Source organism: Dermacentor albipictus, chromosome 2 (genome assembly GCF_038994185.2).
Source record: "Dermacentor albipictus isolate Rhodes 1998 colony chromosome 2, USDA_Dalb.pri_finalv2, whole genome shotgun sequence".
In the NCBI taxonomy this organism is placed as follows: domain Eukaryota; kingdom Metazoa; phylum Arthropoda; class Arachnida; order Ixodida; family Ixodidae; genus Dermacentor; species Dermacentor albipictus.
Window position 1 is genome coordinate 131343322 of NC_091822.1, and position 26269 is coordinate 131369590.

The following is a 26269-nucleotide window of genomic DNA, read 5'->3' on the forward strand; positions in this document are numbered from 1 at the left end:
GAAATTGTTCGTGTAATATGTTAAGCTGATTTTTGGTAAATTGTATTCCGAGTAATTGGTAATATAATAATGTGGCTTATCAACGTGAAAGAAAATGCAATTTGCCCAATTTTACTGGACTGTCCTGCAGTAGGACGCCCCGGTGCTACCTACACCTCTTTACAGGCCACGTCACTGCCACCGTGTCGGCGCAGGGTGGCAGTAACGTGCAGTTGGGAGTGACCTGCAGTAGCGCCATGCACTGTAAAATAATTTACACCCTAAAAAGTGAAAAAGTGTGTAAATGTGTCTATAACGCACACCCTTAGGGTGTCCGTTATATAGATAACACCCTAAGGGTTTGAGTTATAGACACATTTACACCCCTTTTCAATTTTTAGGGTGTAAATTATTTTACAGTGGGCAGGCCACGAGCAGGAATCCAATCGGTACAGCTGCAGGTTATCTGAATTGCGCAAGAATCATGTGACCCTTTCAGTCGCAATTTCCTAGGACACTAAGTTATATCATCGCAAAAAAGGAAAAAAAAATACGTTGCGAGGCTTCTATGGAAGGGGATACCCAACAGTCTAGAAAAATTCGGTGTTGCGATAGTGTCCTCTAGCACGTGACTCGCAGAACGCGATCCTAAGGAGGATACGTGTCCTCCTTGCGCGATCACAATAGTCGATATTGCCAATCTGGACTTCGGACGGGCCGTAAGAGGACACACCGGCAGTTAATCAACACTTCATTAGTAGAGTTCAGGCTAGCTTCTCGCAAACAAATTGTTTCAGACCGGTTACTTCTTTGAGGCGTATAACGGGTTTTGTTGCTGTGGTCGGTGGTGCTGGTTAAACCCTGGAAATGATGGTCCGGGCTTCTACGAAGGAGGAGGGTAAATGCGGCGCCTAGGAGAGGAGAAAGAAGCGAGTAGCAGTGTCCCGCGCACTAATGGGTTGATGCAAGCGTTGACGTCATGAGGCCGCGGTGGCGGAGTCGAAGTGGAAGCCTTGTTTACACCGATACCGACAGTGCGTGAAATCTGCGTGTATTTTCTTTTCTGGTGCCAAACCACTCCACATGTCGATCCTGAATGTTGGGGAAAACTCCTCGCGAACTTTAAACCAGCTGCACTGGGGAGTTGCGCTGCAACTCACTGTACTAATATGATTCAAACGCAGTCCACCTAAATTTTATTTACGACGTTCCTTTCTTTCCTGCGACGGCGATAAACGTGTGGATCGTTGCGGTGCGCGAAAAGCTGTTCTCGGAGGCGTCGTGGTGTAAGCATGGGTCTCACGTTTGTGACTCTTGGCCTGGCGGATGATGATGTTCAGAATGTCCCACGACAGGATGGCGCTCACTAAGGTCTCCACGTTCAGGATGGTGGCGATCATCGGGTGCTTGCCTGCACACGGTCGGAACGTCGAGTTGGCAACGCTGGCATACCTAAGCGGTCGCTGCTGAGGTCAGTGAGGAAATAAATTGGCAGCCCGTTGACACTTTTGCACATTTTCTCTAAACTTTCACCTCAAAAATTCGAAGCGATATGTGGAGAAATAAAGAAATTATCACGCGAGGATTGGAGTACTCGCACGCCACGTGCGTACACATATCAAAAAAGAAAGAAAACATTTGTTTCACTCAGCCCGAAGGCTTTTGAAGCTAAGTATAGTATACCTATCAAAACGTCGAGCAGTAAAATACATAAGTCAATCGTACGAGCAAGACGTATCTACACAATGGCCATTCTTTTATGGTTCATTGCGATACCAAACATTTCAAACATATACGTGGTATACAGGCAAAGTCCACAATGCCAAGTTATCACAGAGCACGTAACCAGCATACAAATTAAGATTAAAAAATTCAGACCTCCTACTCAACAAGAGAACTCTATAGCCACTCAGTCACCGTGGCGGGTAACGTCCACCTGCAGCGAGCTCACGATTGACGTGAATTATGACGAACGGCGTATGGGAACCGGATTAAACTGTAAAGCTCGGGCTTCTTCAACCTTTCCCTTAATCCAATTGAACGAACACCCTTTGTATTTCAACCCATATAATTTGACCGCCGGGGGAACGAATCGAAACCCTGACCTCGTGATCAACAGGAGAACGCCACGGCTATGCTTGCGAGGCGCACAGCATTGCTTGCTAAGCCTTAAAGAGAGAGAAATAATTTAATTGAAAGAAGGCAGAGAGGTCGGTCTGAGCTAAGGCGCTCTAGCCTGCTACTCTGCACAGGGGGAGGGGGAACAGGGACATAAAGATGTGATGAGGGATGATGATGACACAGCAAGAGGGATGCGCAAAGGTGAAAGCAAGTTCAACGCTCTGATGATAAACATTCACAAATATCATGCATATGAAGCCACTATCGGGTTTCGCATCAAGTCTGTAGTCACCTATTCAAGTGAACTTAAAAATAGAGGCGCTAGCACGAAGCTGGTGTGTGGGCCTCTGCAACAAATCCTTTAAGGTCGCCGTTGTTGCTGCAGATCTATTCTCAGCATGTCAGATATGTAAGAGCAAAATAAATTATGATAACGCTCACAAACCCGAGTTATCTAAAATACAAGCAGACTTCCCATCGACTGGAATTTTCGCAGGCTGCGGATATGCCACATTTCCCTCTCTCATGTCACAGAACTGCGACGCCTAATTGCAGCAGGGCATTTATTTTACACAGCGGAAGTAGGCGTGGCATGGTTGCCAGGCCTGCTCAGCTAGCTGACGGTATCGTTACAACTCGCATCATACCTTGGCTGTCGTGGTAATTAGACGCGATAATAAAATGGCTGTAAGACGTAATGACGCAGCTTTTTCTTTAGTACAGCGCTCGATATCGTTCGAACGTAAATTAACGAATGGTCTTAGTGCTGCAGATCCATGTCACGACCATTGCACGAAGCGCACGAAAACGCCGCATCGCGTTGATGCTGTCGAAGCTTTCTATAGGGCTCGTTGCAGGGCCCCTTTAACCTGCCTTGTGCACCACGCGCCCAACCTTTCACTAGGACCAGCTAGTAAAGGCCGCGAGGAGCCAGTGCTACAGTATTCTAGTACCTTGTACCAGTGCAGTGCACGCTGAGCGGACAGTGCATACCTTTGTTGAGCAGGCTGTCGGCGACGGAGACGCGCTCGGTGCAAGTCTGCAGGGCGCCCAGGATGAAGCACCAGAGTCGGCCGAAATTGTTGCGCATGATGGCCATGTTGTACTCCATCATGATGTACGTGTTGATCACTGTGTGAACGCGTCGGGGAACGCTGTTATGCCACGGACGTCATATATAGTCACTGTTATCTTAACCTGTCATGTGGGAAGCTATAGAGCAGAACTGGCGTACAACTTGCAGCACCTTTGCAGGCTGTGAATCACCGAAGATGCGTATCGATCAAAAGCTGATCAAACTCGTACAGCTGTCCACCTTGCGCCAGAATGTTATCTATGAGTAACGCTTTTAGAATTCATTATAGTTTTTTGTTAATAGCATACCGGTGAGCGTTATGCGCCTGATCATCTGATGATTTAGTTTACCCTTCTGTTGTAACGTCAATATGAACTCAATAAACAATAAAACCAAGAAAAGTGCAGGTGAACAGTGGTGTTGGTTATTACTGTCAGGACTATATATACGTTATACGTATAGCCTTAAAGTTTAAAAAATGTAACAGGTCGGACAGCAGTCGCTGTAGCTCTATACAGGCTGTTTCAGCTAACTTTAGCCAGATTTTAAAAAAATTGTCAATGCACTCTAAGACGACGCGACCAAATGCACGTTGCTCACTTATGTATGTAGTGTGTCACGCAATTTTTTTGTATTTTGCATAATTAGATAATTAGTCAAGATTACCTAACCAACTTCTGAAGCAACGAAGCTAGGAAAAAAATTCCAGTTAGAAAGTTGCAGAGCGGTTTGCAAAACGCCCGAATAAACAGTTTTCGTCTTTTTATCTATTAAGTGTTAGTGTTCTTGAGCTTGCTGCCCATGCCCACGAAATAAAAAAAAATAAAGAACACCACGTGACATGCCCGCTTGTGCGTCATGAATGCACTGCTCCCAAGCGTATATACCGAGCATAAACGAACATAGCATTCAGCCGGGTGTGCTGCCCGGCTTGCGAAATTTTCTTTTTTTGTTAAACATTCTGTACGAACGTTTGGGACCTACCTCCTATACTGGAGACTTACCGGAGACTTACATACCGGAGACTTGAATAAAGTGTATATATACACCTTATTCAAGTCTCCGGTATCCAATAAACACACCTGAGAGTAATCTTTGACATCATCTATATTTTTTTAAAGTTATTATTGTGATACTGTTGGCCACAAGGCCGTTACAGCGTGGGTTTAAGGCAACACAAACTGTGGGCTACAACAATAAAATTACATCAATAAAGTTAGGTCCTGGGACGATCTGCCCTAATCGAATTTCTATCTGCCTTCTGTCACGAAAGAGTTCTTGTACGCGACAGTGTTTGTTGTATGTGCGTGGCCCCCGACACCCACCGGTGGTGCCAACGGCGAAGAGCAGGATCTCGACCAGGCAACGCCGGAAGACGTAGAAGTTGATGCCGTGCGTGGCGTGAAAGGCCAGGGCCGGCAGGAACACGACGAGCAGCTCGGACTCGCTGAAGCTGTTCGTCGCGTCGGTCGCGATGCGCGTGAAGTCGGCAATGAAGGTGTAGCCGTAGGAGCCCAGCGTCGTCAGCACGAACAGCACCAGCGTGTGCGGCAGGTGGAAGCTCCTCTCCAGGAGCTTGAGAATGCCTGCGCCGCCACCAGCGCCACCCCGTGATGCTGACGGCGGTCGCTCGCAACGTATACACCGGGTGCTGCGTCGCTCATACACCGGAAAAGGCTGTTTGATATTCCGTGCTGAAATTTCGCACAGGTAACTCATCTGCGTCAATACGGAGTTTTCCGTGGCGTCCGAACATTCGGGTGTGGAGTGAGAGGGTGCTTCGGGGATGGCATGGCGCACGGCTGTTGTTCGGCGGCGTTAGAGGAGCGGCGCGGATGCTCCGCTCTCACCATTCCGTTCCTCACAGCGCGCGAGATCCCCCTGGTTTTAACAGCGGAGTTCCGTTGTCTGATGTCACGAAGTGGGGACAGGGGGCAGAGCGCGCGCCAGGGGAGGGGCGAGGAGAGGGGTATAGGAGCAGGTGTCTCGCCGGCGCGTGCCCTTTCGACCCATGGGTTCCGCTCGGCACGAGCGACGGCGGGAGCTCGCACGAGAGCGGCAGCGCCGACGCCGCGCAAATACCGAACTTCGAGAGCGAGAAGCGCGATCAAAGCGCCAGCGGAGGGAAGCCGCTACCGCCGTGGATCGAGAACGGAAAGCCCGAGCCAAGCGACGGCAGAGGCAAGCTAACCCCCCCAACCTTATAGAGAGTAGGAGGCCGAGCAGAAACGTCGACGCAGAGATACTCCTCCCACAGAGGGTGCCGATAGACGGTTCAAGAGAGAATTCCTCGACCGTGACTGCGGCCACAGCTGCAAGGTGCGTGATAGACTGTGTGCTTTGACCACAACCTCACGCAGTGTGCGCAGTCCGGGACCGAAGCTCGATCGAGTTTAGCAAAACGACGACGATGAGAGAAAAGACCTTCATGAAAATAGCGCTAGACACGAGTTGAAACCTGAGAAAACGATCACCAGCTTCACTGCATTGACAGCTTTCACTGCGTAGAACTGGCTTTACTTTTTCTCATTTATTAGTCATAGAATTTTCCTTATCCGTTGGTTACAGAGGGTAATCATCAGTGCATCACGTGCTATTGTTTATAAGCATAATAAATGTTGCTCTTAGGATATTTATAACAGTCTGGTATCGTGAAAATGGCCCGTTACAATTGCGCAAATCAGACCATGCACTGAGATATTTCGTATTTCGATATGCAATGTAATATATAACTATCTGTCAGTCATTAGCTACACACTAGAACGTGAACGCAAACTCAGCGAGTAAATTGCTCTGGTGTGCTCATGACAGTGTCCTCGAGCAATTGTATGGATTCAACCAAAATTGAGGTTTCAGCGGAATACCGCTGAGTCAAAAAGACCTCAACTGCAAGTCAAGAACATTCCAACAAGCATTTTCGCAAGGATTTGGTGTCGATGAAACTTCTCACAAGATTTGCTGTGCTTGTTTAAAGGAGCACTGAAGATAATTGTCCAGTTAAAGGGTCGCTAAAGAGCAGCAATAAACAGCTTACACTTACACAGTTTTCTTTCAAAACTCCATTTCGAATAATTTAGCTGAAGAGTGTTGATTATTACTGGAGTCATTGGGACATTATTTTTTAAATTTTGTGCCAGAACTCTAGGGCGGTGCGTCAGTGTTACGTCATGAACGTCAAGGTATTGCTACGGAATTGGGTGGTTTTGGTGCCGAAAATGTTCTCGAAGCTTTATCACGGACTGAGCCCTATAAATCTTTATAAGGCAATGTAGAGCTTCAATATCTACCCACAGTAAACCAGACCCCAATAGGCTATATCAAATTCCACGACGTTACTGCCACCTGGTGCAGGGTATCGAGGGCGGCGATCGCCACACGTATTGTGTTACTGCGTCTTTTCTGGCTCACGCACCATTTCTCCCAACGATGGTAGTTGCCGTTGTGTCGTTACAGAATCGCACTTTCCTTTTCATTTTGTGTTCGCATTTAAGCAAGCGTTTCCCGTGAGTAAAATGCGGTTGATGTTCGGGGCCCGTCCTGCGTGGGTTTGTCTCTTATTAGAGCGTTATTAGAGCGTTATTAGAGAAACATTAGAGCGCAACTTCCCACGTTTCAATACCGATTTACCGGAAATAACGACGAAAATGTTGCGAAACGTATAGACGTTTGTGCACCTGAGCACGCGTCCCACGCGTATGTATATACGCCACACGGACGAGCTGATGCGAGCGACCGCGGGGCCTTTTTCGTTTACTGCGGCTGGCAAAAGGCGCGGATACAGACCGGCGTTTCGGGAGCAGCACACGTAGCGACCGACGCCAAGAACGCCGCAAATGTGCTCGGCACTCAAAATGCGTGATCGGAAAAGTTTTTTTGGCGCCATGAACGCATTGCTGCCTGCGTATCGTAATACGTAAACATTAAGCGTCAAGTTGCATACGTCCGCCCGGAAATGAAATAATCGCAAACGCTATACAACACAGGGCACAAGTGCCGAAGAGAGTTTTGAGCTCCGCCGAAACAACCGCCAAGTAGAGAGGCCTCTGTAAGTATAACAGATTCCAATACAAAGTCATCGGGGGGAAAAATACTGCAAATTTACATCGCAACTTCGTTGGCTTTATATTAAAGACGGGGAATTAATTTTCACACCCGCGCGCTATAGCACTCTCGGGTGGCCGAACTGCGTAACCTCTGGGCGAGGACAAAACGCATGGATTCCGCCGCAGATAAAAGCCTTAGGTGTGATGCTATTAAAACCCCTCATTCTGGGAAAGTATAGCGACGCTCACATATCCTTGCCGCCGTACTAGAGTGTACTAGAATAGTGCACTCTAATTTCCTCGTTGCTTTAATTCGTTACGCAGGAGCTTCCCGCACGCTGATTGGATGCGGCGCGCCAGACCACCCCGTCTGCTGACCATCACATCACGGTCAGCTGATTACGGTCGATCAAAACTTCCTTTGGTTGTTTTTTACTCTTTTGCGGTCGCTATATCCTGCTGCCACGTGTTGATCGCGCTGTCGCAGCGTGCATAATTTTTTTCCAGAATAATGAAGCGTTGTTTGACGGACGAATGCCTCGCTGCTGTGCGTTTCAATGCTGCGGCAGTATAGCCACGCAAAAAAAATGAATAACAATGTTTTTAATCCCTTAAGAAAAACTAGACGCGTTGAGTCGTAAGCAGTGTGTGCGTCGGAACTAAGGAGTTCACCGCTTCGACACACGCTGTCATTTGCGAGGAAGTATTAAATGAATGCTACTGCAATTAACCTTTGTGAAAAAATAATATAAGTTGCCTCTACTAAACAGGAAAGCGACCTGTCGTGTATGCTTTCTAATGTATGCCCAATGAAATGTGCGCATATTTAGTGCAAGTAACGTTTCGTATCGATTACAAATGCTCTGACACACCCTTGGATACTTGTATCTACCCGATTAAATTATCTTACACCATTCATTAAGAAAATTGTTTTTGCCGAAAGTAAATGCTGGCGCCAAGCTAATTTCCGAGAGCAGCAAAATTTTGCTAATCGTTTTCCAATCGCGAGCACTTAATCTCGCGAATAATTCGCTTTTGCCAACTTTGATTATTAGCACAGCGCATTCATTCGCCACATCGAATTATAAAAGACCGTTGGGGAATGACATCGCCAGAAGTAGAGGCATTGCGCGCACTTGATTTCCGCTATAGCTTCAAGCGTGTTCAAGAGCTCGCGTGTACTAGTTAGCCTGTCACGTGGGTCTGTGCTTCACACACTGAAATTGACGCAAACGCTCTTCCTGCAATGAATAAAGGCTGATTCACTGCCACAATAGACCGTTAACTGGGTTCTTGCTTACGTTCGTGAAGATTTCTTTGAAACCACGAATACAAAACGAATGTCGTGAATGGTCGCGGACTTTCCCGGCGCGAAGAAAGGTCAAAGCAACCAGTTGGAAAGGCATGCTGGATCCCTGCTCGGTAGTAATCTTTTAGAGCGCTTTCGCTAGGCTATCTTTGAACCTTATCTGAAAAAGAAGAAGAGTACTACTGATAACCCTCTGTCGGTACCCTAAAGGGACACTAAAGCGAAACAATAAATCAGTTTAGACTAATGAAGCATTGTTTGCGAACCCTGCAGGCAGTCATTAAAAAAAAAAAATAGTCTGATTGTTAGATGAGAAAATGAAGGTCCAAGTATCAGTATTTGAATTTCGCGCCAAAACCCCAGCGCCGGTACGTCAGCGTGACGTCAGGGATTCCAAAGTATGCTTTCGCATTTGGGCCGCGTTGGCAGAATAAATGTTCCCGAAACTTGCCATGTTTAATATTTGGTTCCTTTAAAACACAGTGTAGTCAATCTGTACCGCTATATATAGTTAGTAGGCCCTCGAAGATGCCATCAAAATCCAAGACGTCACAGCCCCCAGGTGCGAGAACTTAAGTAGGCGTCGCCACCCGTATTTCGTTCTTGCGCTTTTTCTGGCTTACCAAACGTCTTATCGTTGTAAGAGTGGTGTTTTTCGTGTTGTAGAACGGTGATTTACTGATGTAGAAGAAATCATTTTTCACTTTAGTGTCCCTTTAAGAAGGTCGAAACCGTTTCACTAGAGCGTCAATTCCACAATAACTCTTCATACAGCTCTACGCTGTTACGGACATCCAACCGGTGCCACCAGTGTTACGAACTTCCAACCGGTGCCACCAGTGTTACGAACTTGTACCGCTGCACCACGATTACGGCTTTGTGGTCCCGTAGCGCTCGTCACCCGTTTCGTGACAGAGCGTTGGTAGCGAAGACTCCGAGCCTGGCGTCGATGAGAATAACAAAAGGGACTTTATACATTATATACAGGTTATCATACAGGACATGAACGGGTCGGCACTGGGGCCGAGTGCTCACAACAAACGCGACTGTTCTCGCACGACGACGTCCGGCGAAAAAGCGTGACACATCTCACCCCAGTCGGGAGCGACACTCTCTCCCGGTGGGACGGCGGATCCTGTTTTTCAGGCAGCGCGACGCTGCTTTTATAATCCCCGAGGAACCATTGTCACTCAAACGGCCCAATACAAAGTCAGCACACGACGGTCGTCCGAGGGGTCCAACCAGCGACCGCGCTGGCCACCCGGTTCAAAGTTCGCGCGCGCGGAGACCTCCAGGCAAAGGGAGGTGCGGCGCCGGGCTGTCTGGCACACGCCGACACGTCCAAACATGCGGCTAGCCGAAACTTCTCCCGCAGGACCCCGCTGCCTGACGGCTCAGCATCTTGACTTGTGAAGGGAGAATTAGGGCGCTCGCAGGATAGATTCTGCATCTTGCAGATTCGGAATCCGGGCTTGTGGTAATGGCACAACAGCATCCGCGCCCTCAGATAAGGCGCCGGGAAGACGAGCTGCCTCCACGTGGCTCGGATGCCAGGCGCGCACGTTCGTCAGGCTCGTCCAAGTTCACGTCCAGTGTCGGGACGCCAGGTAACTTCACGTGCCCAGGTCCGACTCGCCAGGACAGGAGCTCTGCTCACCACGTCGTCGCCAAGGCACCTTGACCAGCTCCGCTCGGGTCGTTCCTAAGACCTTGCTTCTCGCCACTGGTCCCGCTTGGTCGTTCTGCAGCTTGCAAAACCGACCGGCAAAAGGCAACACCCAACACGAACAAGTGCCCTCTGTCTCCCGTCAAACACCAGACAAGGCCATAATTCAAATCAACCTAACTAAATTGCTATCCCTCTTTTTGCTCCCGCTGCAACAAGAGGCAGGTGTACGATCTAGTACACAAGGCTCAAACAACCAGTTTTCAAATTAACAACACAACAAAATAGACAAGAAACAATTAATAATCAGCAATAATAATGACAAATAGAATGGTCCCCTTGAAATCGCTTTGGACCGAAACCATACTTCTGAGGAAGCAAATGAGGTCATTCATTTTTCCCGGCGATATTTTCGCGGAATCTGAAGCTGCTTATATTTGCGACCCTGCTTATCCGTGTAGCGGCGGTACGATAAGCCAGATTCTTTGCCAAATGAAACCCCCTTTTTTTCCCCTCCCCGTTTGACGCTCTTCCTCAGATCGGCTAGTGAACAATCTTCCTGTTGCTCGCGAATCAGACTTTCTCTTTCAACTGCAGCCTGCTCCTGCCGGCTGGCGGAAACCGGAGCGAGTGTGGAGCCCGCTACGCCTAATTGCGGCGTCGCGTCTATATCGCGGCTAGCACTGCACGCGTCACTCCCACTCACTTCCAGGACCCGCTCGTCTAGGCCAGCGTCCGAGCTCTGCCTCTCCCGTGACTGCTCGCCACTCAAGTTACCTTGATCAGTCCGTGTGCCGCACCGCCTTTCGCTCACCGACGCTAAGCCAAGTTCCCTCGACAGCGGGCGCGCTTTGGATCGCGTGGGGGCCATGTACGCCACGTCGGCAAAGAATGATTTGCCCTGATCCCTCAGCAGCTGCTCCGAGCTATTTGAGAAGAGGTAGGAAAATTGCTCCGGGAGGGCGGCTGACACAGCGGCTTCGGTGTTAAGTTTCCCAAACTCTCCTTCAACGATAACCGTTGCGATCGGTAAACAGACACTCTCCTTCTCGGCCACTTGCCGTATCCTAACGCACTCTCCCGTAAAATCACTCGAGGAGACGAAAGACGGGTGAACAACGTCCATAGTTGCTGCAGAGTCCCGCAGTGCTCGGCACTTCTTGCCGTTTACCTTAATTTCCTGCACATAGGGCTCCAATAGACGTATGTTCTTGTGAGTTTCCTGTATCGTTGCAAAAGCAATTCTCTCTGGGCAGCTTGCAGCGATGTGCCCTTGCTTTTTGCAATTGTAGCAGGTTAACGGTTTCCGTTTTTCAAAAGAACGCGTCATTTCGTTTCGCTGTTTCGGACCATCGTCATCATTCTGAGATGCATTCTGTCCATCCCTTACAGTTTCTTTGGGAAGCGACTCGTCTTCCCGAAACTCGCGACGCGTGATTTCCTTCCGTTCGTCGGGCTTCCCGTAAAACCCATCTCTTCTATCAGCTTTTTCTACGCGCACTGCCTTGCTGTGCAAGCTGCGGCGGGTGTAATACTCTTCCGCTAACTCTGCTGCCTTGTTTAGCTTAACATCCTTTAGCCTATCTTGCAGCCAGAGTCGGACATCCTCATCAATGCAACGGTAGAACTGCTCCAACGCGATGCATTCGACAATTTTGTCGCGGTCGTCGTAAACCTCTTCGCCCTTCAGCCATTCCACCAGGTCGGCTTTTAGACGAAACGCGAAGTCAACATTCGACTCCTTACCCTTTTTTGCATAGCGGAACCTCTGCCGGAAAGCTTCGGGCGACAATTTGTACTTCCGCAGTAGCGCTTCCTTCACATCACTGTAGCTCTCAAACGCCTCTTTCGATAAGCAAGTTATTACGTCTGATGCCTCCCCAGGAAGCAAGGCTAACAGATTCTGTGCCCAAAGGGATCGCTCAATGCTATTCTGTTCGCAGACGTGCTCAAATTTCACGAGGTATTTGGCCATATCCTCTCCGACGACAAAGGGTGGAAGTTGATCGCGTATTCTTGGAACGTTAGAAGTGAGACTAGGCGCTGGCGAGCTATTTCGGGTCTCCAACTCTTTCATTTTAAGCTCGTGCTCACGAATCTCTCTCCTTTCCTCCATGCAACGTTCCTTCTCCCTCTTTTCCTCCTCGCGACGTTGCTGTTCTCTCCTTTCCTCCTTTTCCTCCTCGCGACGTTGCTGTTCTCTCCTTTCCCGCTCGCAACGTTCCTTCTCCTCCCTTTCCCGACGTTCATTGATATCCGCCCAGGCCTCTGCGGCTTCCTCCGCCGTTACGTCCCCAGTCCTCATGACCTCAAGGATCGCATTCTTTCTTTTGGTCGAGCGCAACTCAATGCCCAACTCCTCACAAATTTCGAGAAGTTCCTTCACCTTGTACTTCTCCATCGTTCACACTGTCCTCCTGCTGTTTACCCTTTTTGAATATACCTGCCGTACGCTACTATAACACTACTAGTAAGACATATGCAAGTATTTCACACACTGCCCTGTTTACCCCCTCAGCATCCCCTGGTTTTCAAAACACTCTTACTAGGCTTGAAACACACAAGGTTATCACAATGCAACACCAAATCCTTCCCTAAGCTACTATAACCTGTGTCAGAGAAAGTCTGGTGTTTGAGGTAAACTTCAGGCACTCACCGCGCCGAGGTAGCTGATGCCGGTCAATCCCGTAGCTGCCATCCAGTGTTACGGACATCCAACCGGTGCCACCAGTGTTACGAACTTCCAACCGGTGCCACCAGTGTTACGAACTTGTACCGCTGCACCACGATTACGGCTTTGTGGTCCCGTAGCGCTCGTCACCCGTTTCGTGACAGAGCGTTGGTAGCGAAGACTCCGAGCCTGGCGTCGATGAGAATAACAAAAGGGACTTTATACATTATATACAGGTTATCATACAGGACATGAACGGGTCGGCACTGGGGCCGAGTGCTCACAACAAACGCGACTGTTCTCGCACGACGACGTCCGGCGAAAAAGCGTGACACATCTCACCCCAGTCGGGAGCGACACTCTCTCCCGGTGGGACGGCGGATCCTGTTTTTCAGGCAGCGCGACGCTGCTTTTATAATCCCCGAGGAACCATTGTCACTCAAACGGCCCAATACAAAGTCAGCACACGACGGTCGTCCGAGGGGTCCAACCAGCGACCGCGCTGGCCACCCGGTTCAAAGTTCGCGCGCGCGGAGACCTCCAGGCAAAGGGAGGTGCGGCGCCGGGCTGTCTGGCACACGCCGACACGTCCAAACATGCGGCTAGCCGAAACTTCTCCCGCAGGACCCCGCTGCCTGACGGCTCAGCATCTTGACTTGTGAAGGGAGAATTAGGGCGCTCGCAGGATAGATTCTGCATCTTGCAGATTCGGAATCCGGGCTTGTGGTAATGGCACAACAACGCATACGTTGACTGTTCTCCAGCGTACGGCGACAGTAGACGGGGAAAGCGTGCCGTGCGCAGCGCGCCGTCCAGTGGGAGAGTGAAATGCGAGAGGATTTGAGGAGGAAAGCTCGCGCAAGGAGAAGGGAGTCGCTAATGAACTACTACCGCCAATCCGCGATCAGATGGCGTGTACTGACTGCAAGAGGGGAAAGACAGAAAAAATAAACGGTCGGGACCGTGACGTCCTAAGGCTGGCATCGCCACGCCAGCATCCACTGACGCGGCATCTTCGCCCCTTTGGAGCGAGAAGGAAAGAGCTTTTAAATGCAAGAGCATCTTTTTTAACTGCCCTACGTACCACTTTGGTCTGTTTACGTGCAACACGAAAATCTGACCCCTGCGAGAAATCGAACCCGGTCCTGCAGCGTAGAGAGTACTAATCATCAGGACCATGACAAGTTTTTTTTTTCTGGATTACATGAAAAAACTGAAGCGATAATATATTACAGAGAGAGCATGGCTGAACACTCAAAACTTAGGTAAACGTACACACACACGCACGCACACACGCACGCACACACGCGCGCGCATTGGTCTGGTTGATTGCAGGCTTTCATCACACAATCCAGATCTTCAGAAACTGCATAGACGTAGCAGCGTGAACATGTCACAGGGAACGCCGCCAGTATTCCTACGCAGTAGAAATACATCGAGCATGGCGTGACGTCTACATCCTTTCTATGCGTCCGTTGGAGAATGCAATTGAGAGATGCACCTACCTGAGAAGGCGATGACTGTGAAAGCAAAAATGCCCTGCATTGCCACTTCCCTCTCTCTGGAAAACAAGAGAAAAAGATTTCCTTGCAACCCGCAGTTATGTGGATAGCTGTTGAACGTAGGCTCCTCTTTTAATGGCGAACGCCTGTCGCGGTGGCAGAGGAGAGCTCCGTAATGACAAAAGGGTGTTTAACTGAGGTAGTTGGTTCATTCTACGAGGATTGTAGTAGCGGAAATTGTGGGACACAGACACAGAAAGGAACGAACAGACGTGGACGTAATGAATTTCGCTGGAATTGCGGTTTCTTCTTGTGCCGTGATCGAATACGTTCTCAACGTAACACTTAAGAGAATTCAGCGAAGTCTGTTGTGCTTCTGTGGATGACCTTGCCAACAAAGAACTATGTAAATAAATGGCGAGGCATATAAGAGAGCTTTATCGCCACGTATCATCGCTTAAAGCGGTGTCATATGCATAACTTATTTTCACAGCCTGTGGTGTGTAGCCGCCGAAGGCCGTGCAGATATTACGCCAGTTTTCTTTAACATCGGCCCATTCACAGAAAGACTACACATATAAGTCGTACACGGGGTACTTACTGTTGTGCGTGCTGTTTTTTCGGGTCCGACTGAAAGTGGAAAATGAAGACAAATATATTTGCAGATAAAGAGACAAAAGAGCCACTATACGTCCGTTTTGGGGCGTCATGAGGACGATAACAAAGCGATATGAACCTTTCCATATGTTAAGAAAAACAAGAGCAAGTTGTTCTATAGTCATCACGAGACTCATGGTAGTGTTCTCACCCGCTTTGTATCAGAACTATCCACTTGCGTACGTTTAAGTATTGCTGCATAGCCAAACAATATGGGCTATTTAGACTGCGAAATGACATTGGCGCATTCGCCATAGCAATGTCAAGAAGGGCAAAATGTGGTCAACGTTATCTTACACAATTTTGAGGTATACATATATATATATATCGTGCCACATGTCCTCGAACATCGAACACGGTTTCCAATAGAAATCACGTAACAATAAGCAGTTCACATATCTTATAGTTACAACTCCCATCGTCATTTGAAGCCCTTCCTTAACAACGAAGGGCAAAATGTGGTCAACGTTATCTTACACAATTTTGAGATATACATATATATATCGTGCCACATGTCCTCGAACATCGAACACGGTTTCCAATAGAAATCACGTAACAATAAGCAGTTCACATATCTCAGTTACAACTCCCATCGTCATTTGAAGCCCTTCCTTAACAACGAAGGGCATCAGAGCTAACGTGTTATCTGGTGCTTTTGCAGACAAATACAGGTAATTTTCTTCTCTTGTCTGGAACGCTGGAATCTGGCTAAAGCGAGCCTCCGGCGTATTCTTTAGTATACCCCGTACAGAAGCATCGGTTGTTTGTGTGCACCTTACTCTACAGCTACGACGCGATGTGGGCCGCAGAACGTCAGGCGATTATTAACTTACGAATACGGAAGACGAGTCCATGTTGGTCGAACCGCGTTGGGTGTTTCGTCCGCAGGGTTGGGGGAGACCGAGATGCGCGAGGCAACGTTCTATTATGTTGTTGTTGCTGCCTCAAAACGTTCTATTGTTCTCTTCCGCTGACGATGATAGCGTGGGGCATGACGATGATAGCGTGGGGAATGTAGAAAGCGATCTGTCGATCGCTTTAGGTTGTGGCCTAAAATAAATAGGAGGCATTATTGCGCGAGACAGCATTCTATTAGGTTGTTGTTGTTGTTGCCTCAAAACGTTCTAGTATTCTCGTCCGCTGACGATGATAGCGGGGGGAATGTATAGTCGATCGCTTTAGGTTGTGGTCTAAAAGGAATCGGAGGAATTTTTTTTTTCCGGGATATGTTACTACTCAGAAAATATTTCATCAACGTCTGTCTACTAGTTTGCGTTTTTCTTATTGGGCTTCATTTATTCAGGTACGACAGTCCATGCGCCAATAATGCAATCGTGCCTGCACCGCCAGATTTTGGGTCAGTCCTCCTTGGTACAATGCACGCTTAGTGCGTTTGCACCAAAGCCATCAAGGTCATCATTATGCTCGGGAACCAATTATTTTCGAAAGCGGTTACCATTAACACCGAGACCGGTTCTGTAATCACGAAGTCGCCCCCAAGTCCGGTGTTCGTGGAACAAGACACTTCGGAGGTGCAACGCTGTGAGAGAGAAAAGAAAAAAAAAATGCAGATCTCACGCACTGTGGGAATCGATGTAAGCGAAGCCTTCCGCGCTGGATGCTTTGATTGACGATAATTAGCGGTCATGTTGACGGCTAAAGCTTAATTTCTTCAACGTTTAGGCTAACACGAGAGTGGTGAGTTGATGTTAAACGTTACCTTGCGTGCACCAATGCTCTTTGTCTGCCTATAGTACACAGAACACGCAGGGAGAGGTGTTTGCTTGAGGCATTGTTGTATGCCATATTTTATAACCTCTCAGAGGGTTGAGCGTTGTCACTTTCTCGCATGGCACATAGCAGCGTGGCAGAACAGTGGCGTAGCCAGAAATTTTGTTCGGGGGGGGCTACGCCACTGGCCCCATGTGGTGTGTATATATATATATATATATATATATATATATATATATATATATATATATATATATATATATATATATATATATATATATATATATATATATATATATATATATATATATATATATATATATATATATATATATATATACATGGGGCCAGTGGCGTAGCCCGAAATTTTGTTGTTGCATTTAAAAGCAAAAGTTTAATTCTAGTGACTACTGGTTTCAAATTTTTTATTTAGGTGGTCAATTATTTATTAAAAATTGGCCAAATCGAAAATTTTCTGAAAACGAAACTATCAAGTTTAAAACTCCGTGACTCAACAATGAAAACTGATATCACAATTCTGTGAATTGCATCTAATAGTACATCTACAGCGGACAAAATGGATATGTTACACATGAATCTCAAAAAAAATTAGTATTGTGGAAATACGGCTTGTGCAGAACCCTTGTACACAACGTAACCAATTCACGTAAGATACAAATTGACATAGCAAACTTGTCCGCTTTGACTGTTATAATAGATGCCGTTTACAGAACCGCAATGTCTGTTATTCATGCATAGCTATTAGTTTGTAAACGTCGTGCTTCTATATTTTCAAGCTTTCGAATTTTTCAAAATATTTTAAACAACATTCAGGCCCTAAATCTAAGTTTTGTTTCCAACAGAACTAGGATTTAACTTTCTCTCTCGAACGCAACGAATTTCAATAAAAGCGATTCGCAGGATTATCTAAGAAAAGGGTTTGTGCGTTTTACAAGTATTCGAATAGGCCGCGTCGGATTGGGCCCGAGCTAAAGCTTCCTCTTAAACAATTTGTCAAGGGATCAAATCCATGAATAATAACTGCATTGTCATTGCCAAAGATGCTGCAAACGAATTCTTGAACGCTACGCACAGTCAAAGCAATAAAATATGTATTTTTTCATAAAAGAATGTACTCGTATGTGCCAAAAATATTGCCCAAAATAACTGATATCAATGCTTCCATATTTTTGTCTACTTAAGTAAAGAAAATATCACACGAACTTTAGAACTATATCAGTTCGAAACCAGGAAAGCAGTGCATGCCACTGATATGAAAAATTAAAAGGCAATGAACTGGACAAGTTGAGGACAAATATGTTGATGAAACTTTGTCATTCAAGAACCATGCTTACATTCTTGTATATATGCAATGGCCAGTGAAAAATCTCAATGACGCTGTAATTTGTTTTAATGTATTACGCAGAAGCAGATGCCACCGGTCGTGTATCGTGAGTAATTGCACCGAAATCAGTCGCAACAGAGGGCACGTATAAAAAGCAGGAATTCTGCAAAATATACGAGGGCAAGTCAAATGAATGTGAGCCAACAACGGGGTACTTCTTTTAAAAGTAGTCTTTATGAGAATTTAGACATTTGTCCCATTGACTAACGAGTCGCGTGATTCCCGTCTTATAAAACTCCTTGGGTTGCTGCTTCAAAAAGTCTGTATCTGGTTCCCTTGATCTGTTTTTTCGGTTGCCCCAAAATGTAGAAGTCGCAAGGTGACAGGTCTGAGCTGTATGGCGGATGCTGCAGCGTTTCCCACTTGAACTTTGCCAGTTTTGTATTAACCACATAAGCGACGTGGGCACAGGCATTGTCGTGGAACAAGATGACCCCATTCGTCAATTTTCCACGTTGTTCGTTCTTGATTGCGACACACTGCCGTTCTGGCGTTTCACAATATCGGCAACAATTGATAGCCTCTCAAGATTTAGCAAATTCTATCAGTAATAGACCCTGACGACCGAAAGAAAAGTCAACAATACCTTTCCAGCGGAAATGATGGCCTTTGCGTTCTTTGGGCGCGGTAAATTCGAATGTTTCCACTGTAAGCTTTGCCGTCGTGTTTCAGGCTCGTAGTAGTGGCACCAAGGTTCGTCCCCGATCACAATTAAAACATGAAGTCGTCATCCTCATTGTGATATCCGATCAGATGACTCAAGGCAGCGCGAAACTTCTCCGTCTTCTCGCTATGGATCAAAATCTTGGGGATCCATTGCGCACCAAAGAGCCGATAACCGAGAAGCTCATGAATTAAGGCGTGAACCGAACCGTGGCTGATGTTCAGACGGTCTGCCAGTTCATCGATGCTTATCCTCCGTTCTTGTTTCATCGGCTCATGAACCTTTGAAATTGTGTGGGGGGTGATTGCACGATGGTTTTGGCCCGGTCTTGGAATGTCTTTACAACGTCCTTTCAACCGTTTGCTCCAACGCTTCACAGTGGTCAATGAAATGCCGTGTTCAACGTAAACGGCAGCCATACGGCGATTAATTTCTGTTTCGGAAACACCTTTAGCTGTCAAAAACTTCGCGACACCGAGCTGTTCAACTTTTGAAGTGTCCATTATGTGACGCAACCATATTCAACCCAGTGTATGAGAGCATTAAAGAACATTTATCTTCACACCTGCGTGTCACTTTTGTAAATGAGACATGCCGTTCTCCTACGCGCATGCCTCGCAGATAATGAACCGAACCATTATTGCGCGGTTAGGGTGGGCGCACTTTCATTTGACTCGCCCTCGTACATTAGAAATCCAAAGATACAATGGGATATACAAATGTGAAAATATGGCTTGATAAAGGACAAAAAAATGTCACTGGAAACATAGTTCACTGCATGTATACACAAAACATCGCAACAAGATATTTAAGTATACGTATAAGTCTCCAATGAGTCTATGTATGTAAGAAAAAGTAACTGTATGTAATGCGTCAAACAAGGCAAATAAACATGTTGCACATCATAGATTCACAGAATCCTAGATTCCGCCCCCATTCCATCCACTCCCCCCGATGTATTGCGCGCGATGGAAGGCGGCGCGCTTGCTCCCCGCTTTTCTCCTTTGCGCACACAAGACTGAGCCACCATCGTCGGCTCAGCCATTCCACCTCCCCCCCTACGCTTTCACTCGCACATACAGCATGCAGCGCGTGGTCACGATTTTATCAGCCTTGGACTTTATACGAAACATGAGGGCGATGGCAGGAATGCGCCTGGAGGGTCCATATAATTGCTTTCGCAATAATATAATAAACGTATCCGGCAACTGAAGCGTCCCGTCACCCATTACTTTCCGCAAAAGAAATATCAAAATCGAACTTTCACCATGCGACAATTCGCTGCGCCGCAACAATGTATTTTTTTTCTGTGGGGCGGAGGCACCGAAATGGAAAAAAAAACGCATAGGAAAGTATGTTGGCCAGAATCGAATGCCTACATCGGGCACCTAATGGGGCTACAGAATTAATACCGAAGAAAACATGAGACGATTGGCCCACTGAGAACCATACGCATATTGCTTAGTATCCTACACCGGCGAAACAAGACTTTCCGGAAAGGTTGCGCTCAAGGAACGCGGTGCAATCCTTCGAGTCCCCACAGTGATGACGGCGAGCGACCATTGTTTTTTTCTCTCGTCTGCTAGCCAGAAAGCTTCCAAAACTCTGTCAGGTGAAAATCCACTCGGCCAGAGCAAACCGAACGCCCACCGAAGTGCACCGCGTGGTGGTCGGGGCCATACGAGAAAAACATATGCGCTCTGGCTCGCTCTGGCAGCCCGCGGGTAGGGTAGCGAGAACAAAAAAAAATTCAAGAGGCTCAATGTGTTCTCGGCGAATAAAAGTCAAAGTAGAAAAAAATAAATAAGAGCGTAGTTACTTTGGCTGGCTTTAGTGTCTTGACATGGTTGTTCTGGCGTAGGTTAAAAAAGTGTTAATATTTTTTTATGTGACATGACGGCACAAATGAGCCACCCCAACACATCGTCTCATTGGACCTCGCTGCGTGCTTTGTCAACTCGTCTGCTAGTGTGTTGATTTGGCTTGTCTCGTTGTATGTTCCGATGTAAGACTTTAGAAAAGTCAATGGACCTTTGGCGTCAAATGTTTATAACAACATTGAACCCACAAAGTTCCGCAATTGAAAATTTAAAGCACAACTTTGGAAATGTCAATGCACGTTTCACATCAAGAGATTGTGAGATTTATACCCATAAAGTTTCGCAATTGATATCCATGCGCTCCATAGATTCCGTGGCCTCAGTGAGATGCCGCGGCGCACCCGCTCACCATCAAAGCGCCCTTGAAACATTGTGCTCGGATGGGACTGCTTGGCGTTATGTGACTGCCAGTGTATGGGCGTTGCCACGAAATCCAGCCCGAGTTCGCAATCTTCGCGGTTAAATGTCTTTTTCGAGCGTCAAAAAGACATTCTAGACAAAATCCAGAGTGATTTCCGGCGCCGGGGGTCGCTTTGGTCGGCGGTGCGTGGACAGCACGAAAAAATTTCGGGGGGGGGGCTGAAGCCCCATAAGCCCCCCCCCTGGCTACGCCCCTGTGGCAGAAGTATTAAACTTGAATTGGATTATGGGGCTGTACGTGCCAAAACCACACTCGGACTATAAGGCAAGTCGTATAGGTGCGGACTCCGGATTAATTTTTACATCGGGATGTTCTTTAACGTGTCCCAATATCTAAGTGCGCGTGCGTTTTCTATTTCGCCCCCATCGAAATGCAGCTGCCGCGATCGGGATCAAATCCACGACTTCTAGCAATACCATAGTAGCAAAGCTAACGCGGCGGGAAGAGAAGTGTTGGTTTGACGGTCGACCACTCCAGTGATGTCTCCTGGACCCTGCGGTGCCATTTAATTAATGCGGCTCTGCTTCTGCACGCCCTGCGTAAGTTGCCCGCTTGACATATTTGCATGGCGTTAAATTTCTGAAATAGCATCAACGCTTAGCCTGTTTCCCCGCAACCGCTGTCATATAGTCGTGGGGTTTCCTTGCCTTCTCACGCACCTCCCCCTCCCTCTCTTGTTTGGGAACTGCCTCTTCTCTTCCGTCTCCATCTTCTCCTCTGCACAGTTCTATCTATGTCCCCTCTGGCCTCGCACGTTAGTAGAAAGGGAAGCGCTGCAGTTTCTGCAATGTGTCTGAGTGGAGTCACGGATAATTACAGCTGTCAAGCGGCTAATGTGGCGACGGCCAGGGAGCTCCAGAGGGCATTGTGCACATTCGACGCGGCGGGGTGAAAACGAGTTTCTCCCGTCGCCTTTCCTTTCTTACTCGTGGCTGTCATCTATATACATGCTCTGAAACCCCTCCCCCTCCCCCCTCGACGCGGTGTGCGCGACAGGAGCCCACAGCAGCAGCAGCAATGGGAAAGTCGAAGGAAGGGGCAAAGAAAGCTTCGATTTAAAACCAGAGCTGAGTAGCGGGGAGCCATTCCGATCTCGGGATTCCGAAGCCGCATAAAGGCTGCACTTCAATCGGCATCCTGCACCCGCGCTATACAGCTCTCCGACATAAGCCGAATGCCGGCTGGTAAACGCACGACGCCAGCGGCGGCAGACCCAGGTCACGAGGGCGGCAAAGCGGTCCCCTATCACAATCGTGGATGCTGCCGACTTATCTTAGGGAAGGTGTACAGAGAGATGTTGAGAAAGACTAAAAAGATTAAGGAGATGTATAAATAAATGCTACAATGAAAATCACGTATAGCATACCTGATTAAGTCAAGCAGGCTGGGTAACTATTTGCCACCGCACCGTTTTAAAGAGGTGTCAATAAATCATCATCATTGAATCGCGAAAGAGGCGTCCCGCTGTAGCCCACGCGTCATACGTAACTCGTTTCGACAGCGGCAATGCGTTGTGCCGATCTATTTATTCAATGCTAAACTCATTACCGGCGACGCTCATCGTGAGAGGGGAGACTCTTTTATGCGAAGCATATTACTAGAGCCCAACCCAGCTCCTCAGGCGCGGCGGTGTCGCCTTCAATACCACGTGACACCGTGACGTCACGGCAGAGGAGAAACGGGGCTCCAACTCGCGCCGTCGCTCGCGGCGTCGCGGCGGTATATAAGCAGCTGCGCTTGCCTCTGCTAGACACTCACGAGGTGAGATGCCTCCTGGAGACAGAGCTGCTCATTGGAATGAGAAGCGAAGGTTGCGGCGTGCTACAGAGACTGTTTCTAGGTGGCTTTGCTACGACGCAGCGACTACGCGCCCCGCATCGGACGCGGTGAGCGTCGAGCAACGCAGCGTTCGGCGCGGCAACAAAATGTGCGCCTGAGCAAGCGCCGCACGCCTGAGCCGACGCCGACGACAGCGGCTTTTCTGCGACACGAGCTCCTTAACGCTGTCGCGTTAAAATAAAGGCTAGTATGCTTCGCATCCTGGGCTTAACCTTAGCTAAGCCACAGCCATTTTATGCGAAGCATATTACGAGGGCTCAACCCAGCTCCTCAGGCGCGGCGGTGACCATGAAATCACGTGACACCGTGACGTCACGACAGAGGAGAAGTGGCTTTGGCTCAACTCTTGCAAGACGGGCTGGGTGGGAATCGAACCAGGGTCTCCGGAGTGTGGGACGGAGACGCTACCACTGAGCCACGAGTACAACGCTTCAAAGCGGTACAAAAGCGCCTCTAGTGAATGCGGTGTTGCCTTAGAAACGCGCTGTTTCTAAGGCGTGCGTCTCTTGCTCAGGCGCACATTTCGTTGCCGCGCCGAACGCTGCTTTGCTCGACGCTCACCGCGTCCAATGCGGGGCGCGTAGTCGCTGCCCTGTAGCCCATTGTCTTACACCCCTTGGCGGGTCGACGGGAACGCTGTCGCGTTCCACTCTTGAAGGCGAAGAAGTAATGCATGAGTTGTTTCTTCGTCTAGCCGAACCAAATATAGCCAAGCAACAGCAGTTCACCAGGCTAAACAGTGGTTCAACAACTAAAATAAAGGCTAGTATGCTTCGCATCCTGGGCTTAACCTTACCTAAGCCACAGCCATTTTTTTTCATACCCAGTCGCTTGCCGGCGCAGACGCCTGCGCGTACACGTGCACGTGCACGCGCACACGTGCACACGTGCAATCTCACCACTTGTAAAGCTGCTACTGCACGTGCGCGCGAAAGGCAACCAAAAACCAAGAAGTCGCGTTTGTTTGCAATGTCGTTTCAGTTGATCCTGCATTAAAACGCAGCGCGGTCTGCAACAGATTAATGACACAAAATAATTGCGTTAAAATTACTTGAAAGCCGGATTGACTCTTCTTAAGGGAATTAAATTGGAAACGTTTGATTACTACTATATGGGCGGCTTGTCCGCAAACAGCAAAGTGTGCAATGGGGATCGAAGGACAATAACACGCGGTGATGGGAAAGTTTCCGGCAATGAAGCCCTCTTCGCGAAAGTGCTTGAACAATTAATACTAAATATTATGGCAGAAACCATCGTCGATAATTATCTTTGTCAAATCGAAGCATCTTTACCCTGCACGCGAAGTGCAGCCCTAAACGAACTCGCGTCCTCCCGGGAGAACGCTCGCCCGATGGTCGTCACACATGCACGGGGCCGCGAACCCCTGACGAGTTTCACTCGCAACCAGATGCGGGTCGCAGACGCTACGTGCACGCCGCACCGAATTCGTCTTCGGCCAGGTGCTTTTGAAAGTACAAACTCAGCAACCGTGTGTGGCCTCGCGTTTGACCTGGGCTCTCATTGGGCAAGGAAATGCTTCGTTCAAACAGAATTGGTAGTTTCCCCCGAAGAGTGAGCATTAGCCGCGTCTACATGAACGCGACAGAATGCGCCAGTAGCGCATCACCTTTCCTAGCGCATCACCTTTCCATCACCATCACCTTTCCACCCTTGGTGGAATGGTGGCGCGCGCGGTGTCGCACATCGAAAGGCAGAGCAGCGCATCAGACGCTTCCGGCGCCCCGCTGTAGCTCGGCGAGCGCAGCAGATCAGCAGCACATTCGATTTCCCAGAATTCCTAATGCGATGCGATCGCGTTTACATGCATTGCGAAAGTCGACTTACTCGTCTCAATCCACCTCGGTCTGGCGCATTAATGTGACGCGCTATTTCCAAGCGCATTAGGCCCGTTTAGATGGATGCGATGCGCTAGAAAGTTGATGTGATGCGATGAGCCTGTTGTCGCATTCATGTAAACGCGGCTATTTGATGTTGGGCGTCGCACTCGAACTATACCCGAACGGTCTATATATGCGGAAGCGGCGTGTTGACGCGACGCAGCGCGCAAGGCAACTCCTGCTGGGCAGAAGGAACGCCGCCCTGGCAGCTATACCAGCCATCGCTACTAGATACTTCTAGTAACGTTGATACCAGCCGTCTCACCACGCTGCTTTCATGTGGAGCGCCGCCACAGTGACGTTGCACGCGTCGCACGGTATGGGGGGCTCCTATTGAAAGTGCACGTCCACCTAGTGGACATGTCAATTTCGTCTGCTGCTAAAGTTCTCATTGGCTGAAGGCGTCTGTCTCCTTTTGACGCGTGCTAGCCAATCAGAACTTCAGCAGCAAGCGAAATTGACACGTCCACTAGGTGGAAACTTACAGAATACTACCCGCACCCTCCGTTCGACGGGAAGTCGTTGGGGCTATAATCAGGGGGCGGACACTTCGTATACATCCCATTGGCCGTTTTCGAGCAGACGCTCTTTCGACGCTAGCGCCAAGGTCCCCTTCAGTTACGGCCCTAACCAATGGGCGACGCATTAAGCAAAATGGCGGCGCACATGATTGTTTACGTTGTCATGGCAACAGCAACAGCAGCGGCGCGGCACCTCCTCTCCCAAACGTATTTTTTCCTTTTTGTTTTTATTATGCCGACCCGCTCCACTCCCTTTCCCCCATGCCGCGCGCGCCGCTCACTTTTTTTTTGTTTTTACCCGTAAGCGGCGCGTTTGTTCTTTTTTTATTGCGCGCTTGTTACCGCGTGCCACGCGCCAGCTCGCAAGCAATGCGCGCGCTACGCCACGCATTGGCATTGCTTGCGAGCTGGCGCGTGGTGCGCCGTGGGCTATGCGTTGGCAGGCACGCAGTCTTGCCCATACATATATTATACCAGCATGTTCCGGAACATAAAAAAAAAATCCACTTCCAGCACAACAGATGTTTAGTCTCGCTTTATTGACTTCGTTTCCGAAAAGCGATTTTTCTTACAACGTGGTGTGATACACGCTCAAAAAACGAGCAAAAGTGAGAGGTGCATGACATATACAAGAGTACTAAAGACAAAAGTTCACAGATGGTGAAATAACAAAAGAAAGCGCTAGAAAACGCGAAGGCCATTTCATGTACACACATATAAAAACAAGATTTTTATATAACGTCCTCAAGACCTAAATGTAGACGAGCTCCTGATATGTGCACTAAGATATTGCACAAAATTGGACGACGTGTATGACATAGTCATGACAACTATAAAAAGGGAAAACTCACTAGTAATGGCAAAAACAATGACACGCAAAATACCTG

The 26269-nt window shown here is 48.2% G+C and overlaps 1 protein-coding gene across 9 annotated transcripts in view; it reads right to left on the reverse strand.

The window, feature by feature from the left end:
* Positions 1–26269, reverse strand: part of LOC135912552 (sperm-specific sodium:proton exchanger-like) — a 270794-nt gene that overhangs the window by 102786 nt on the left and 141739 nt on the right. For 3 of the 9 annotated variants that reach the window (XM_070533982.1, XM_065445017.1, XM_070533981.1), the window contains 5 exons: positions 14968–14996; positions 14370–14425; positions 4501–4761; positions 3094–3231; positions 1283–1390 (listed from right to left, as the gene is read on the reverse strand). In XM_070533982.1, the coding sequence (XP_070390083.1) occupies positions 1283–1390; positions 3094–3231; positions 4501–4761; positions 14370–14425; positions 14968–14996 (592 nt within the window). Of the gene's footprint in view, positions 1–1282; positions 1391–3093; positions 3232–4500; positions 4762–14369; positions 14426–14967; positions 14997–15856; positions 15995–16479; positions 16564–26269 lie in introns of those variants that run through there. The other 6 variants (XM_065445019.1, XM_070533984.1, XM_070533980.1 and 3 more) reach the window with 5 other exon arrangements.